Source organism: Hypanus sabinus, chromosome 4, assembly GCF_030144855.1.
Source record: "Hypanus sabinus isolate sHypSab1 chromosome 4, sHypSab1.hap1, whole genome shotgun sequence".
Classification (NCBI taxonomy): Eukaryota; Metazoa; Chordata; class Chondrichthyes; order Myliobatiformes; family Dasyatidae; genus Hypanus; species Hypanus sabinus.
In genome coordinates this window covers 110,154,232-110,173,632 of record NC_082709.1, presented here as the reverse complement: position 1 = coordinate 110,173,632, position 19,401 = coordinate 110,154,232, and the positions used below count along the sequence as shown (strand labels likewise).

At 40.6% G+C, this 19,401-nt stretch overlaps 1 protein-coding gene across 2 annotated transcripts in view; it reads right to left on the bottom strand.

The window, feature by feature from the left end:
* rb1 (retinoblastoma 1) overlaps positions 1–19,401 on the bottom strand; it is a 294,100-nt gene that overhangs the window by 197,717 nt on the left and 76,982 nt on the right. For both annotated transcript variants that reach the window (XM_059967858.1, XM_059967859.1), the window contains exons 9-12: positions 15,825–15,902; positions 14,088–14,197; positions 13,309–13,386; positions 2,982–3,069 (exon numbers count right to left, since the gene is read on the bottom strand). In XM_059967858.1, coding sequence (XP_059823841.1) covers positions 2,982–3,069; positions 13,309–13,386; positions 14,088–14,197; positions 15,825–15,902 — 354 coding nt within the window. The remainder of the gene's footprint in view (positions 1–2,981; positions 3,070–13,308; positions 13,387–14,087; positions 14,198–15,824; positions 15,903–19,401) is intronic.

The following is a 19,401-nucleotide window of genomic DNA, read 5'->3' as shown; positions in this document are numbered from 1 at the left end:
CATGGCCCCTTCTAGATCTCCTAATTTCCTTCTTAAGCTCCTTCCTGCTAGCCTTATAATCTTCTAGATCTCTAACTTACCTAGCTCTCTGTACCTTTTGTAAGCTTTTCGTTTCTTCTATGCTAGATTTATTACACAGCCTTTGTACACCACAGTTCCTGTACCCTTCCAAAACTTCCCTGTCTCATTGGAATGTTTCTATACAGAACTCTACATAAATATCCCTTGAATATTTGCCACATTTTTTTCCGTATGTTTCCCTAAGAACATCTGTTTCTAATTTAAACCTCCAATTTCCTGCCTGATAGCCTCATAATTCCCCTTACTCCAATTAAACGCTTTTCTAACTTGTCTGTTCCTATCTCTCTTCAATGCTATTGTAAAGGAGATAGAATTATGATCACTATCTCCAAAATGCTCTCCCACTGAGAGATCTGACACCTCACCAGGTTCATTTCCCAATACCAAATCAAGTACAGCCTCTCCTCTTGTAGGCTTATCTACATACTGCATCAAGAAACCTTCCTGAACACACCTAACAAACTCCACCCCATCTAAACCCTTTGCTCTAGGGAGATGCCAATCGATATTTGGGAAATTAAAATCTCCCGTCACAACAACTCTGTAATTATTATACCTTACCAGTATCTGTTTCCCTATCTGCTCCTCGATATCCCTGTTACTATTAAGCGGCCTATAAAAACCACCCAGTAAAGTTATTGACCCCTTCTTGTTCCTAACCTCCACCCACAAGGACTCCGTAGACAATCCCTCCATGGCGTCCACCTTTTCTGCAGCTTTGACACTATCTCTGATTAAGAGTGCCATGCCCCAACCTCTTTTGCCTCCCTCCCTGTCTTTCCTGTAACATCTAAAACCCGGCACTTGAAGTAACCAATCCTGTCCCTGAGCCATTCAAGTCTCTATAATGGCCACCACATTATATCTCCAAGTGCTGATTCACGCTCTAAGCTCACCCGCTTTGTTCACAATACTCCTTGCATTAAAGTAAACACATCTCAAGCCTTCAGTCTGATCGCGTCCCTTCTCTATCACTTGCCTATCCTCCCTCTCGCACTGTTGACAAGCTTTCTCTATTTGTGAGCTAACCCCCTCTTCCCCAGTCTCTTCAGTTCGGTTCCCACCTCCCAACAATTCTAGTTTAAACTTTCCCCAGTAGCCTTAGCAAACTTCCCTGCCAGGATATTGGTCCCCCTGAGATTCAAGTGCAACTCGTCCTTTTTGCACAGATCACTCCTGCCCCAAAAGAGGTCACAATGATCCAGAAATCTGAATCACTGCCTCCTGCTCCAATCCCTCAGTCACGCATTTATCCTCCACCTCATTCTATTCCTATTCTCACTGTCGCATGGCACAGGCAGTAATCACAGGATTACTAACTTTGCAGTCCTGTTTCTCAACTTCCTTCCTAACTCCCTGTAGTCTTTTTTCAGGACCTCTTCCCTTTTCCCACTATGTCATTAGTACCAATATGTATCATGACCTCTGGCTGTTCTCCCTGCCACCACAGGATATCTTGGATGTGATCCAAAACATCCCAGACCCTGGCACCTGGGAGGCAAATTACCATCCGAGTTTTTTCACTACTTCCACAGAATCACCTGTCTGACCCCCTAACTATAGAGACCCCTATCACTACTGCCTTCCTCTTCCCTTCCCTACCCTTCTGAGCCACAGGGCCAGACTCTGTGCCAGAGGCATGGCCACTGCCACTTCCCCTAGTTAGGCTGTCCCCCCACAACAGTACTCAAACCATAGTACTTATTGTCAAGGGGCACAGCCACAGGAGTACTCTCTAGTACCTGACTCTTCCCCTTCTACCGAAATCTGATTAACTGGTAATTGCCATCACCTGAAGCTGAGATCACATATAGCCATTCCAGATTTACAAAATGGATATCTTCTTGAAAATGATATAGTAGGTTAATTTCATATATCAAAAATGCTGCGCAAGGGCAGAAAATGGTGTTCTGTTATTATAGCAAAAATAGATCATTAAATTAAAGGCATATATCCAGAAGAGTTAATGGCTTTAAAGTGAAAAAAGCTTATTTATTTTATTGTTAATAACCTGAATACCACATATGCAACTGTTTTGGTTTTGCTGATGCAGAGTGACAATAACTCATTATCTCTCTGACAAGTCTCTTGAGCTACAAAGTGCCCACCCTTAAACCAGGCAAAGTACATTGAACCAACCTGAAGGAATGGACAATCCACAAAACACTCAACCTTATAGATGTCAAACGTTCAAGCTCCAAAATCAAGCTTTTTCCACTAGTAATATTCCTTACACTTGTAGATGTCTGGAACTTGAGGGAATGTTCCCGCATTGTATAGGACTTGAAGTTGGTGGGCCAGAAGTATACTGCAACCTCAATTAATTTGATGAATTTACCAAACAGCAATGGTGCCAGGATAACGCATCTTTTCCCTAGTTCACCCAATTTCCAAATTAACCAAACTTGCAATTTCTTCCCTAGCATGAGAAAATCTGCAGATGCTGAAAATTCAAGCAACACACACAAAATGCTGGTGGAACGCAGCAGGCCAGGCAACATCTATAGGAATAAGCACTGTCGACGTTTCGGGCCGAGAGTCTTGGCCCGAAACTTCGACAGCGCTTCTTCCTACAGATGCTGCCTGGCCTGCTGTTCCACCAGCATTTTGAATCTCTTCCCTAGGATACTTCTGTCAAATTGGACTTCATCCTACCTACTCCCATTTCTTCTAATTTATTAGTTATAAAGTAATTCAACATATTTTTCAATATGTTTCAATAACAATATGTAGACCTGAGAAATGAAAGTTTAGCATTCAATGTCAGTGTTTCCACTGATCACAAAAACCATCAACTTTTAAGTTATTTGTGCTTGATAGCTTTGCATTTCTAAGTGCTTATTTGCAATTTAAGAAAACTACTACATATATACTCTTGTTCTCATCTAACATCTACTTACATTAAAATATCCTTTAAGAGTATCTGAAGGTTTGTCGTCAGCTGTATTTAGTATCATTTGTAACTGCTGTATGGTGTTCATAGCAGCCCTGCAACAGAGAACAGATAGATTATTTTTTTCATTCTGTAGTTGTTTTCAAGGTGAGGGTATTGCTGAGAAGGCCAAAGCTTATTTTTTATTTATTTTTTATTTTTTTATTAAGTTTTCAGATGATTACAAAAAGAAAAAAAACCCTTCCCCCCCTCCCCTTAGCCCCTCCCCCCAACATAGGCCAAAGCTTAATGTGCATTAACCCTTGCCCTAAAGGTAGCAGTCAGCTGCCTTCAACATGTATACCAATGTTCATGGGACCTACAAGGCTAACCCCCAAACTCACCTCAGATACTTAGACCATATACCCATTATGCTAACTCCTGCATACAGTCCACTGGTTAAACAAGTCAAACCAGTTCACCGGTTGATCAGAAGGTGCCACCTCAGTGATGCAGGACTGTTTCAAAAGCATGGCCAGGAGCACCTTCAGGGAGGTGGCTATCTACGATCATCATGTCAACATTGATGAATATGTGGGATTGATGACTGGCTACATAGGAAAGTACATTGAGGTGTTACTGTGGTTAAACACTACACTGCCAGGGCAAACCAGAACCACAGCTGACTGCAGAGGTCTGTGCACTGCCAGGGATCGGACACTGCCTTCAGATCAGGGCACAGGACGACTCTAAAGTCAGCAAGAACCATGCTCTGCAGTGCCATCAACAAGGCAAAGCGTGAGCATGCGGCAAGGTGTACAAACCATAACTGATTACAAGTCGACCCTGTGTGTCACTGAGACCAATGCCTCCCTTCCTGACAAGCTGAATGTATCCAATGCATGGATATGGCCTCCTCTACTGTCAAAATGAATCCAAACTCAGGTTGGAGGAACAACACCTTATATACCGGCTGGGTAGCCTCCAACCTGATGGCATGAACATTGACTTCTCTAACTTCCGTTAATGCCCCTCCTCCCCTTCTTACCCCATCCCTGACATAATTAGTTGTTTGTTATTTTTTCTCTCTCTCTGCCCATCATTCTGCCTGTTCTCCATCTCCCTCTGGTGCTCCCCCCCCCCCACTTTCTTTCTCCCAAGGCCTCCCGTCCCATTATCCTCTCCCTTCTCCAGCTCTGTATCACTTTCGCCAATCACCTTTCCAGCTCTTAGCTTCATCCCACCCCCTCCGGTCTTCTCTCATCATTTCGCATTTTCCCCTCCTCCCACTACTTTCAAATCTCTTACTATCTTTCCTTTCAGTTAGTCCTGACGAAGGGTGTCAGCGCGAAACGTCAACAGTGCTTCTTCCTATAGATGCTGCCTGGCCTGCTGTGTTCCACCAGCATTTTGTGTGTGTTGCTTAAATTTCCAGCATCTGCAGATTTCCTTGTGTGAGCTGGACAATATGCCTGCTCAAGTGCTGAGGGAGTGTGTGGCCCAAGTAACAGAGGTCTCAATGGACATAGAACATAGAACAATACAGCACACTACAAGCCCTTCGGCCCACAATGTTGTGTCAAACCTTAAACCCTACCTCCCATATAGCCTCCCACCTTAAATTCCTCCATATACCTGTCTAGTAGTCTCTTAAATTTCACTAGTCTATCTGCCTCCACCACTGACTCAGGCAGCGCTTTCCACACACCAACGACTCTCTGAGTAAAAAACCTTCCTCTAATATCCCCCTTGAACTTTCCATCCCTCACCCTAAAGCCATGTCCTCTTGTATTGAGCACTGATGCCCTGGGGAAGAGGTGCTGGCCGTCCACTCTATCTATTCCTCTTAATATCTTGCACACCTCTATCATGTCCTCTCTCATCCTCCTTCTCTCCAAAGAGTAAAGCCCTAGATCCCTTAATCTCTGAACATAATGCATACTCGCTAAACCAGGCAGCATCCTGGTAAATCTCCTCTATACCCTTTCCAATGCTTCCACATCCTTCCTATAGTGAGGTGACCAGAACTGGACACAGTACTCCAAGTGTGGCCTAACCAGAGTTTTATAGAGCTGCATCATTATCCCACGACTCTTAAACTCCATCCCTCGACCTACGAAAGCTAACACTCCATAAGCTTTCTTAACTACCCTATCTACCTGTGAAGCAACTTTCAGGGATCTATGGACATGTACTCCCAGATCCCTCTGCTCCTCCACACTCCCAAGTATCCTGCCATTTACTTTGTACTCTGCCTTGGAGTTTGTCCTTCCAAAATGTACCACCTCACACTTCTCTGGGTTGAACTCCATCTACCACTTCTCAGCCCACTTCTGCGTCCTGACATCTTTAATGTCTCTTTGAAACAGTACATTGTCCATGCAGGCTTCAAGGCAAACACCATCATTCCAGTGCCCAAGACTGCAGCAATAACTGGCCTAAATGATCATTGCCCAGTGGCACTGACTTCAACTATCATGAACTGCTCTGAGTGGCTGGTAACAGATCCTATTGATTCCCACGTTCCAGATACATGGGTCCTTCCCAGTATGCCTTACACTCAAACCAGTCCACTGATGATTCCATAGCCTCAGACATCCATGCTGTCCTGTTCCACCTAGAAAATGATGCTTCATATGCCAGGTTCAACAGTTAAATATGATCATTCCTCAGAGGTATGACCTGTACAAAAGGGACAGATTACACTTGAACCCGAGGGGGTCCAATATCCTTGTGGGCAAGTTGGCTAGAGTTGTTTGGGTGGGTTTAAACTAATTTGGCAAGAGGATGGGAACCATGGTGATAGTGCTGAAGATGAGGTAGTTGGTTTACAAACAGAGGCAATGTGTGCTGAGACTCCCAGCAAGGAGAGGCTGATGTTAGGGCAAAATTGCTGTCAAAAGGATGAGTTGCAATGCAAAAGGTAGACAAAATCAGAAACTGTGATTACAGGAATAAAGGTATTATATCTAAATGCATGCAGTACAAGGAATAAGGTTGATGAACTTGTAACACAGTTACAGACAGGCAAGTTTGATGCTGTAGGCATCCCTGAAAGAAGATTATAGCCAGGAGCTGAATGTCCGAGGACAGACATTGTCTCAAAAGGATAGGCAGGAAGGCAGAGGGGGAAGTGTGGCTCTACTGGTAAAATATGAAATCAAATCATCAGAAAGAGATGACATAGGGTCAGAAGGGGTTGAATAGAGCTAGGGTAAAAAGACCCTGTTGGGAGATATATATAGACCCCTACACAGTAGAAAAGATTGAGAAAATCAGGTTGATGAGGGATTCCAAGATGGGGAATTTCTAGAATGCCTTCAAGATGGTTTTTTAGAACATCTCGAGGTTGAGCCCACTAGAGGATCAGCTACTCTGGACTCAGTGTTGTGCAATGAACCAAAATTCATTAGAGAGCTTAAGGTTAAAGAACCCTGAGGGAACAAGTGATCATTATATGATTGAATTCACCCTGAAATTTGATAAGGATAAGCTAAAGTCAGATGTATCAGCATTACAGTGAAGTTAAGGAAATTACAGAGGCATGAGAGAGGAGTTGGCCAGAATTAATTGGAAAAGGACACTGGCAGGGATGACAACAGAGCAGCAATGGCTGAAATTTCTGGAAGTATTCTAATGGCAAGATGACACAGCCATGGCTAATGAGAGAAATCAAAGTCAATGTAAAAGCCAAAGAGAGGGCATATAATAGAGCAAAAATTAACAGGAAGTTAGGGGATTGGGAAGCTTTTAAATATCAACAGAAAGCAACTAAAAAAGTTATGAAGGTAAAGATGGAATACAAAAGTAAACTAGCCAATAGTATTAAAGAGGATACAAAAAGCTTCCTCGGATACACAAAATATAAAAGAGAAGCGCGGGTGAACATCAGACCACTGGAGAAGATGCTGAAGAGGTAGTAATAGGGGACAAGGAAATGGCTGATGAACAGATAAGTATTTTGCATCAGTCTTCACAGTAGAAGATATTAGCAGTATGGTTGAAGTTCCAAGTGTCAGAGATCATGAAGTGTGTGAAGTTGCCATTACTAAAGAGGTGGCTCTTGGGAAACTGAAAAGTCTGAAGATAGATAAGTCACCTGAACCAAATGGTGTATACTCCAGGGTTCTGAAAGAGCTGGCTGAAGAGATTGTGGAGGTACTATTAATGATCTTTCAAGAATCACTAGGTTCTGGTATGGTTCTGGAAGACCGTAAAATTGCAAATGTTGTTCCACTCTTCAAGAAGGAAGAGATTCAGAAGCAAGGAAATTATAGGCCAGTTAGACTGACCTGTGGTTGGGAAGATGCTGGAGTCAATTGTTAGGGATGTGATTTTGCGGTACTTGGAAGCACATGATTAAAATAGGCTGTAGTCAGCATGGATTCCACAAGGGAAAATCTTGCCTAACAAACATGTTGTAATTCTTTGAAGAAATAACAAGCAAGATAGACAAAGGAGAATTGATTGATGTTGTGTATTTGGATTTTCAGGTGGTCTTTAACAAGGTGCCACACATAAGGCTGCTTAACAAGCTAAGAGTCCATGGTATTACAGGAAAGATTCCAGCATGCATAGAGCAGTGGCTGACTGGCAGGAGGCAGAGTGGGAATAAAGGAGGAAGCCTTTTCTGGTTGGCTAGTTGTGTTCCACAGGCATTTTTTTTACATTATATGTCAGTAAATTGAATGATACAATTGATAGCTTTATTGTAAAGTTTGCAGATAGCATGAAGATAGGTGGAGGGGCAAGTAGTTTTGAGGAAGTAGAGAAGCCACAGAAGGACTTAGATTAGGAGTATGGGCAAAGAAGTGACAGATAGAGTACTGTGTTGGGAAGTGTACGGTCATGCACTTTGGTAGAAGAAATGAAAGGGTTGACTATTTTCTAAATGGAGAGAAAACACAAAAGTGCGATGTGCACAAGGACTTGGGAGTCCTTGTGCAGGATTCCCTAAAGGTTAGCTTGCAGGTTGAATCTGTGATGAAGAAGGCAAATGCAATGTTAGCATTCACTTCAAGAGGACTGGAATATAAAAGTAAGGATGTAGTGCTGAGATTTTATACAGCACTGGCGAGGTTTCACTTGGGAGTATTGTGAGCAGTTTTGGGCCCCTGATCTTAGGAAGGATGTGCTGAAATTGGAGAGGGTTCAAAGGAGGTTCATGAAAATGATTCCAAGATTAAAACGACCTGTCATATGAAGAACATATGAAGGCTCTGGACCTGTATTCACTGGAATTTAGAAGAACGAGAGGAGACCTAATTGAAACCTATCAAATGGAGAAATGGAGAAAGTGGATGTGGAGAGAATGTTTCCTATGGTAGGAGTGTCTAAGACTAGAGGACACAGCCTCAAAATAGAGGGCCTCCTTTTGGAACGGAGATGAGAGGGAATTGCTTCAGCCAAAGAGTGGTGAACTGTTTGCCACAGCTAGCTGTGGAGGCCAAGTCTTTAGGTATACTTAAGGCAGAGAGTGATAGATCCTTGATTGGTCAGGGCCTGAAGGGAAGGCAGGAAATTGGGGCTGAAAGGAAAAATGGATCAGCCTTGATGAAATGGTAGAGCAGACTCAATAGGCCAAATAGCATAATGGTCTTCTGGTCTTATAATGGAAATCCAAAGCAACACACATAAAATGCTGGAGGAACTCTGCAGGCCAGGGAGCATCTATGGAAAAGAGTAAACTTTCAACATTGCAGGTCAGGACCCTTCATCAGCTTCCTGATGTAGGGTCTCGGCCCGAAACGTCGAAACGTCAACTGTTTTTTTTTCCATAGGTGCTACCTGGTCTGCTGAGTTCCTCCTGCATTTTATGTGCATTAGCTGTGCGTGCTTGAATTCAAAAAGCAGTGATTTTTGTCACCAATAGTTGGTGGGAAATAAGCAGTAAGACAATTCAGAACTGTTTTGCTCACTGCAGTTTCAAGTATTCGGGCTTAGAAATTCCAGAAATGGCCAGGAGCGAAACTGAAACAATTACACTACTTCAACAAGCTAGGACCTACAAAAAATTTGAAGGTATTGACAATCATCTTGAATGTTACCGTTTTGTCCCCACTGGTCACTTAGCTCACACCCGTGGCTCCAAGAAGCTGTTTGCATGCAAGAACAGCCACACCCCAGCTTCAATGAGTGGACTAAACCAGGTGAGGACAGTCAGCAGATCTCATACCCCAGTGAGACAGGGACATGTCTTTCCTAGCATGAGAAGTCAGCTCCAGCAGACTGGGTGGATGAAATTTACAGTGAGATCCAACAGCCAGGAAGGTGGTTCTGTTACACTCCGTGGAGAGCAAAAGGCATGACGAGGCACAGAAAAAAAAATCAACATCATCCACTGCAACCAAGGAAGATGCTTATTTGTAACTCTGGACCTGGACTTCTGAGGTCAAGAGAGTTTAACTGCTCCAGTACAATGGCTTTTCCACTTACAAACTCTACCACACAGGTATCCCATCAACACCAGATAGGACAGACAACCACTAGAAGTATTAGTAGTGCTCCAATTTGTTCTGTATTTTATTTAAATGCATAATTTGTTACTCAGTTAAGCTGTTGCTTATTTTTTATATATCTTTTTAACTATTTCCATGAAACTTTGGCTAATAGGGGCAGTTGCTTAATTGGGCCAAAATGTATGGGCCTGATGTGCCCTAATTAACAGGAATCCATTGTATTTAAAATAAATTGATTAATTACTGACCAGTAGGCTATCATTTTAAACCTAAATATAATAGTTTGCTTGGATGTGTATAGCTCAAATAGCAGTCAAGAAGCTAGATGCTGTCCAGATCAGAACAGCCCATTTGATTATCATTCCATTCTGCATCTTAAACATACATCACTTCTACTATTGCAAATAATATTTACTGAAAGATACTTTTAATATTTAAATTTAGCACCCTCTCCTGTTAATACGAAAATAATAGTTACCAAAAAGATGATTTTCACTCAGCATCTTGAGATCAACATCATGGCTCTAACCATCCTTGCAGTTCCTCCTTTACAGATACACAACTACATTATGATATAAAATGGTATTTTCTTAAGCTACTACACACAATGGGTCTGATTTGAATTGAACCTTGGCATGCAGAGGAAGTGTCCACTGGAAAAAGTCTAATATGATTTGTGTTTCATCATCTCCCTTTTTAGAGTTTTGTGCCATTTTGGAGATGAGGGTGATTTTGTAGTCCATTAAAAAATTCTGCTCAACCTTGCTAAATTTTAATAACTATGCTCAGTAAAACTTTACTCAGGCAGCATCCGTGAGAAAAGAGTAACCAACATTTCGGGCCGAGACCCATCATCAGGAATGGGGGGAACAATGTTTCGGGCTGAGACCCTTCATCAGGAATGGGGGGCCAATGTTTCGGGCCGAGACCCTTCATCAGGAATGGGGGGGCCAACGTTTCGGGCCGAGACCCTTCATCAGGAATGGGGGGCCAACGTTTCGGGCCGAGACCCTTCATCAGGAATGGGGGGGCCAACGTTTCGGGCCGAGACTCTTCATCAGGAATGGGGGTCCAACGTTTCAGGCCGAGACCCTTCATCAGGAAGGGGGGTCCAACGTTTCGGGCCGAGACCCTTCATCAGGAATGGGGGGGCCAACGTTTCGGGCCGAGACCCTTCATCAGGAATGGGGGGGCCAACGTTTCGGGCCGAGATCCTTCATCAGGAATGGGGGGCCAACGTTTCGGGCCGAGACCCTTCATCAGGAATGGGGGGCCAACGTTTAGGGCCAAGACCCTTCATCAGGAATGGGGGCCCATTCCTGATGAAGGGTCTCGGCCCAAAACGTTGGCTACTCTTCTCTCACGGATGCTGACTGACCTGCTGAGTTCTTCCAGCGTTATGTACGTATTCTTCTATCTACTATTCAGTGTTGTTCAGAGTCAATTTTGATTTAACTTCAGTGATTTTTTTTGATTGAGGGATCTGTGTATAATGTCACATGCTCTATTAAACAGGAAGAATTTCAGGAAGACCCTACCCAGGAAGTATTTTCAGTCAAACTTGGTTTTATGGGGATGGAAAGTGGTGTAAAATTAGCTGTGGAGAAGCATTTGAATACTATAAATTGAAATACATAATAATCTTAAAAACTGTAAAATTCGATTTATATATACTTACTATAATTTACAGTTTTTTAAATTATGTATTGCAATTTACTGCTGTCGCATTACAACAAATTTCATGACATATGCTGGTGATATTAAACCTGATTCTGACTCTGCATTCATGTAATTATGCATATGACAATAAACGACTTTGATTCTGAAGATTTGGATTTAAAATGATGGGTAGCAGCAAAATATAAAGCTGTCACCAACAGGGTGGTATTATGGACTAAGTCCGTCTTAAGGTGTAATGCTATAGTAACTTAATAGACTCTAACAGGCAGCATCTTAACTAAAGTACCAATTTATAGTATTCAAATACTTCTCCCTCAATCAAAAAGTCACTGAAGTTAAATCAAAATTGACCCTGGTAAACACTAATACACTGCAGATCGAGGAACCCCGGGACTCACTCTATTAAAACACAGAAGGAGATAAGGGAGTCTTTATATAACTAACTTATATAGTTATGTATTTAAAATTATTTATAAATTATTTCCTATCTTCAATTCTCTAATTCATTGTATTTTACTGGTCATAGTGGGAGATTATTAAACTTAGAAAAAGCAACAATGAGAATCAAGCCACATTGTGAAGTTTGTGTCTTTCAGAGGAAGTACAACAAAGTGAAATAAAAAACCTTGAGGCTAAAATAAAACGACCCTAAAAGGTTGCACCAATCTATAATTTGATGTCAGTTTAAACAGAGAATGTGCTCTACAGGAAGTGACTACCACTAACCACATTGCAACTGCTGCACTCCCTTCTAATTTGATAACTTAAATTATCTAAAACTGGTCATATAAACAATTTGTCATCCAAATATTCTAGCAATATACTCTTGATAGTTAGCCATTATATAATGCTAATACATCAACTCCCAACACAATTTTCAATTTCCTTGCTTTCTTCAACTGAAATCAAAGTACTTGAAATGTACTTGATATTGAAATGCAATGAACATAAAGCTAATTCCTCTACTTAAGCACCATTACGACTGACATGAATAAACCACAAACTAAAATCATAAATCTGTCATTCTGAGAGCAAGCATGTGACTTCAATAATTGTCTCAAATCTCAAACCAAGTTCTATTAGCAATTGGCAGTGGCAAAGTCGGTGGAGCCGATGCCTCACAACTCCTGTGATTTGTAGTCCATTGTGAATTCTGCCATTTTTTTGGTCAAGTTTACATATTCACCTTGTGCTAGCATGGGTTTACTTAGTGTGGCCTGGTTTTCTACTATGTGCCAAACGCAAACAGGTTGGTATGTCAATTGGCAACTGTGAATTGCCTTTATGAATGAATGAATGAATGAATGAATTTTGGTTTATTGTAATTTAAAAACCACAACTGCAATGCAGTTAAAAAATGAAACAACGTTTCAACAGATCAGTGGGGGAATTGTCTTAACAAAATGTTACAAAGAAAATTAAAGGGGAATTGGCATTGCACTATGAGCTCACATAGACTTGATGAGACAAGTGGTGTCTATATTTCCATCTGACATGGAAGGACAAATTGTTACAGTTACTGCTTTTTCACACCAATTCTAGGAGATTAATAGTTATATTAACATTACCTAATAAGACATTTTCATTTAAATGTTCTGTGGAGTTATGCAATTGCAGAGTCACTCTGCATGCATCAGATTTACAAATATACTGTTTAATTAATGCCAACTCATAATTCATCTTCAAAGGCTTCCTCTTCTGAGCCAATTAGCTTCCATCATATTAAGAAGTTTGTAACAATCAAATTCCTCAACATATTACCAAGCAGTTCTAGCTTGCCTCTGATCAGCAACCTTTCTGAGTCATCAGCTGCATATTCTGCATCATGGTCCTCTTTGTTGTTTAGGACAGAAGAAAAACCTTATGGGATCTGACATCAAGAACTAACCAGTGCTTTACCACAAGTTTTTCCCTGCCTGCCTGAATTTAACTTGTCACATCATTTGAAATTGCTTCTTAACATTCTGGGTTGGGCAATGCTTTTTAAAAAATCTAGATTCCAATAGCACTGCAGTCAAACCAGGATACAGATTGTGAATGATTAAATTCAACAGTGGTTTTGGTAAGTTATGCCTGATCACATGTAAGTAAATGCATAAAACAATTTCTAACCATACTGTAAATCATGGCACATTGGAAAATCAAGCTGTTTGTCAAGGAAAAAGAACTACTATATGATACTCAACAAGTAAAGAAAACAATAGAAACCATTTGTACCTAACAGGTGTCTGTGGAGGAAGAACTGGATGACCATCTTCAGTATGAGGCTTCCTTGGAGTTCTTTCACAATTGCATCTACAGAGAGATAGTCCAATCAAGAAGCTTTTAATTAACTTTTATGCAGTAAAACAGAGTGCTCTGCAGAATTATCTATCTACTCCAATGATCAAATAAAGCCAAATTATTCAGGACAATTGTTTTCAGGTTTTTTTTGTTGCAGAGCCAAAAGCAAAATACTTCTATCAGAGAATTTGTTTGCATGGTCAAAGTAAAATATAATTATTTTTAGTTTTAATACAGAGAAGTATTCTCTTTTCCTTCTCAGAAGTGTTTAATTCACCATACAATAAAATGTCCAAAAGTTAAATGTTACAAATTTACATTGTACATCAAAAGCCAATTAGATCAGAAAAAGGACATACTCTCAAACTAATAAGTTGGGACTACCCTGACGTAACACTGGATACTGCCACTGATTATGCAATTTGCACGGATCAACAGTCACCAACTCCTCTAACAGCAGTAACTCAAAGTAGATACTAAACAGGCACCAAGGCTTGTTTTACAATTCCATTTGCTAAACAGAAACTTAATTAGTTTATCTTGTGGCTTGTCATATTTTTACATCTTCAGCTCAGTAAATAGAAATGAGAACAAGCAATTTAATCAGATTATGCAATAATATTTGGGGTGGGATTTAAGAAGATATTGTGGGAGGGTAGGACAAAGAATGTTAAACATTCTAACATGCATAATTACATACTTAACATTATTACCTTTCTTCTGGGTCCATCTGCAGAGTTCTGTCATACTCAAGAAATAATCTTCCATCAAAATCTTTATTCTGCAAGTACAGCTCTTCATATTGTCTTGAAAGTGGATCAAGCTAAACAAGCATAGTAATATAATACAAAAAAATCCACCAAAATGTTAGGAATCCAATTTGAAAACTTGGTGTACAACATCATTACAGCAATACCTAATGTAGAACAAATGCACAGCTATCACAGCAGGGAACTGACAAAGCAGGTAGATGTTTAACTTGGTGGCAGTGGCGCCAATCAAATTGTTCTAATAACTTGGCAAGTACATGTTGCCAAGTACATGTACATAATTTTAAAGCACTACAAACATGCAGTCATATTTTCATATTTTGAGCTATTTACTATATGGCACAGTTTTGAAGAGTTCCAAGATCAGCAAACCACTGCAAAATATTTAGTCTCTATACTGCCCTTGTAACATGACTGGTCCAGTTGAGTGCCTGACCTTTGATACACACATCCTGTATTCAAGACATTTATGGTGCTTGGTCACTGCACATTAAAGTCAGATGTCTGTGCTTGCCTTACTTGAAACATCCAGCACCTGACACTTAAATGACCAGATGGATCAATGCTACACGCAGCCTAAATCTGGACGTTATTCAGATCTCACTAGAAACCGACAGTTCATTTCAATTACAGGAATTACAAATGTAATTGAACACCAAAATAATTATCAAACAATATGAGAGGGTAAAAATTACCCTCTAAAAGCATTTCAGGATGTATATTGTATACATTTCTCTGACAGTAAATTGGACCTTTGAGCCTATAATGAGTCAGCCCATGGCCAGGGAAGTGATGACCCCCCCCCCCCCACCCCCCATTCAACTGTTTGAGGCAACTTATTTTTTATTCTTTCTTCTCTTCTTAATATTTGTATATCTGTGTACTTGTAATGCAACTGTGAGACTGTAATTTTCTTCGGGATCAATAAATTATCTATCTATCTATCTTATCCCTGCATGTGGCCTAAGTGCTACACCTGCCCATACACCATCACGCTCATCTCCATTCTGGGCCCTAAACAGTTGTTCCAGGTGAGGCAACACTTCACCTGTGAATCTGCTGGGGTCATCTATTGTGTCTGGTGAACCTGATGCGGTCTCCTTTATAATGGTGAAATTGGGGGACCACTCCATTCGCCAAAAGCAGAACTTGCTGGTAGAATTTTAATTCCAATTCCCAATGCCATTCCAACATGTCAGTCTATTCCCTCCTCTACTGCCACAATGAGGTCACTCTCAGGGTGGAGAAGCAACACCTTATATTCTGTCTGGATAGCCTCCAACCTGATGGCATGAGTATTAATTTCTCCTTCTGACATTTTTCCCCTCACCCTCCCTCTTCTATTCTCCTCTCTGGCCTCATACCTCTTCTCACCTGTCTATCACCTCCCCGTGGGTCCCCTCCTCTTCCTCCTACCCTTCTCCTATGGTCCACCTTCCCCTCCTATCAGATTCCTTCCTCTCCATCCCTTTACTTCACCTATCACTTTCTAGCTAACCTTCTTCCCCACCTTTTGATTCTGGTCTCTTCCCCTGGAGATGGGTCTCAGCCCAAGATATCGACTGTTTGTTCATTTCCATAGACCCTATCTGACCAGCTGAGTTCCTCAAGCATTTTGTATGTAATGCTTTGGATTTCCAGCACCTGCAGAACTTCTCATGTTTATACATTCATGCTTACCTCAGGGAATTCAGTACAAGAAGATATTTTAATGTTATTCAAAAAAGGAAGAAAGCTCTTCAAATAAATATTCTTCACCTAGAAGATAGAAACAAGAAAAAATTCAAATCATTAAATTCATGACAAACAGGATATTAACAGTAGGCTCCATAGTTTGGCCAAGGACAATTATTTCACTTTTCCTATCATAGGATGAAACTCATGCCTGCTCCCTTTGTCAAGTAATCACATCCAATGTAAACCTGATCCTGTATGATATACTGCCATAACATCAAAGTTGATTGATTCTGTCAGTGTTAGAGGGATAAATGGAGTTTACTTTGAGCAGATGGATGTTTTGAACTTTGATTCTATTACCAGCTTTAAATAAGTTTTTAATAAAATTTTATGTTATGTACTTGGTCATTTAAATGCAACATCCAATACGTAAAACCTGAAATGACAATGCACCAGTCATCAACATTACAAAAGGGTAATGATATCAGGAAAACATATCACATATCTATTTATTACATTCAATTTTCAACCAACCTACAATGAGCTGATGCAAATCAGGAAAAAAAAAGTTAGTTTAAATTATTATTGACTATCATTCCAGTATTCGATTGTCTGTCTTTGAGGTACATAAATAATACAAATGCTCTCAAAATAAAACAAGAGCATAAAGAGGAAACAAATGTGCCCCACTCCCAATTCTTTCACAGAAACTGAAAAGGGCACTCAAGTATGAAAATAATTATTTTATAAGAATAAAAAGACAATGCTGGTACATCAGGCAACAACTATTGTTATTTATTTTTCTATTTCTGTAGCATTTGACTGTGTTTATTTTTAATAAGGCCAAGATACTAGCTCGATGCTCTACCCAGCATAGATGGAAAGTATGTAAGGAGCCAGCCAGATTCGAACTCGGGACCATTTGTCTCAAAGTCCAATGCTGATATGACTACACCACCAGATCTATTGACAGAGACATTAATTTTTTGAGGTTGATGATCTTTACTTTTTAATTTGTAAGAGATGTTGGAGCTATAACCATAGATGTGAGAGTCAAAAATTATTTTTGTTATGCAAATTCAACATAGCATATAGTTGGAGGACAATATTCTTTTGTCATAAAATTAGTCAGTTCCATCATGGGTACCAGCCTCTGCAGCATCGAAGACATCTTCAAGGAGCGGTGCCTCAGAACACTGGATTCCATTATCCTGGACTCCCAACACCTAGGCCATGCCCTCTTCTCATTGCTACCATCAGGAAGGAGATACAGAAACCTGAAGGCACACACTAAGCAATTCAGAAACAGCTTCACCTCCTCTGCCATCCAATTTCTGAACAGACATCGAACTCATGAACACCTCCTCACTACTTTTTTTTTAATTTGTTTTTGCACTACTTATTTTAACTATTTAATATACATATAAGTAATAACTGTAATTCAGGTTTTTTCTACATTTATCATGTATCGCATTGTATTGCAGCTGCAAAATTAACAAATTTCACAACATATGGCGATGATATTAAATCCCACTCTGATTCATTTATACAGAGACAAAATTACACCAAAAATTTAAAGAAGTAACAGTTCTGGAGCAACAACACAAGAACCTGAACAGACACAGAACACAGAGGAACAATAAAGCCAATATTTGGCCCATAAGTCTTTGCCAACCATAATGGCAAATTACACTACACCTGCCAGCCTGCAAATAATCCACATCCCTCCATTCCTTGTATGTTCTCATACCTATCTGAATGCCTCAAACACCAAGCATGATGTCCACTTCCACCACCACCCCCACCAGTACATTCAGGCACCTCCCACTCTGTGTTTAACACAATCATACCTTCATTTCTAACCAACAAGCTGCAAAACTGAGCTTCTGTACCTCTCTCTGCAACTGAATCCTTCACTTCTTCACTGGGAGACTACAATCTGTACAGATCAGGAAAAACATCTTATCACGACTATCAACCCTGGTACACCTCGAGGAGGCATGCTTAGTGTACTGCTCTATTCACTTTCCAACCATAATTGTGTGGCTAGGCACAGTTCAAACACCATCTATAAATTTGCTGATGGAACAACCATTGTTGGCAGAATCTCAGATATTGACAAGGTGGTGCACAGGAGTGAGATACATCAGCTGATTGAGTGGTGTCACAGCAACAACCTTGCACTGAACACCAGCAAGACTGAGGAATTGATTGTGGACTTCAGGAAGGGGAAGTCGAGTAAACACTCACCAATCCTCATTGAGGGATCAGAAGTGGAGAGAGTGAGGAGTTTTAAGTACTTGGGTGTCAATATCTCCGAGGATTTATTACAAAGTACAATAGCAGCTAAATTTCACTAGGAGCTTGAGGAGATTTAGTATGTCACCAAAAACACTTACAATTTTTTTTAAAGGTGTACCATGCACAGCATTCTAACTGGTTGCATCATTGTCTGGTATGGAGGGGACACTGCACAGGATTGGATAAAGCTGCAGAAAGTTATAAACTCAGCCAGCTCCATCATGGGCACTAGCCTCCACAGCATCCAGGACACCTTCGAAAGGTTATACCTCAAAAGTTGGCATCCATCATTAAGGACTCCCATGAACTAGGACATGCCCACTTCTCAATACTACAATCAAGAAAGAGGTACAAGACCCAGAAGACACACTCAATGTTTCAGGCACAGCTTCTTTCTCTCCGTCATCAGATTTCTGAATGGACAATAAACCCAAGAACCTCAGTACTTCAGTTCTCTTATTGCTCTACTTTTCCAATTAATTTTTTATATACTGTATACTTATTGTAATTTACAGCTTTTATTATGTATCGCAATGTACTGCTGCCACAAAACAAGTTTCACGACATACGCGTGATATTAACTCTGATTCTGATAGCGTAAAAGAAAAACTTGCCCCATTCATCTCCTTGAAACATTCCACCCTCACGATAAAGCTGCATCCTTTATTATGCAACAGCTCTACCCTAGGAAAAAGACAATCTACCCTATATATGCCCCTCATAATCTTATAAACCTCCATCAAGTTTCTCTGCATCCTCTGATGTTACAGAAAACAATCCAAATTTGCCAAACCTGTTCTTATTGCTAAATACTCTTTAATTCAGCCAGCATCCTAATGAACCTCTGCTGCACTGAAGTATCCACATCATTCCTGTAAATGGGTAATCACAACTGTACACAATACTCCAAATCCTGCCTCATCCTGCGATGCGGTAGGGAGTTCAGAAGCCTAATGATGTGAGGGCAGAAGCTGTTTCCCATCCTGACTGTTCTTGTCTTTATGCATCGGAGTCTCCTGCCTGATGGTTGAATATCAAAAAGGATGCTGAATGGATTAATGGGTCCCTTATAATACTAAAGGCCCGGAGTATGCCATGCTGCTGATAAATGTCCCCAATGGATGGTAGGGAGACCCCTCTCAGCTGTTCTCACACTCCTTTATATGGACTTCTGGTCCGACACTCTGCTGCTCCCGTACTAAGATGCAGCTCATATTCTTTCCTTCATTGTCTTACTCTCTCCCTAACTACCCTATAGCTTTTAATGCATATACAAAAT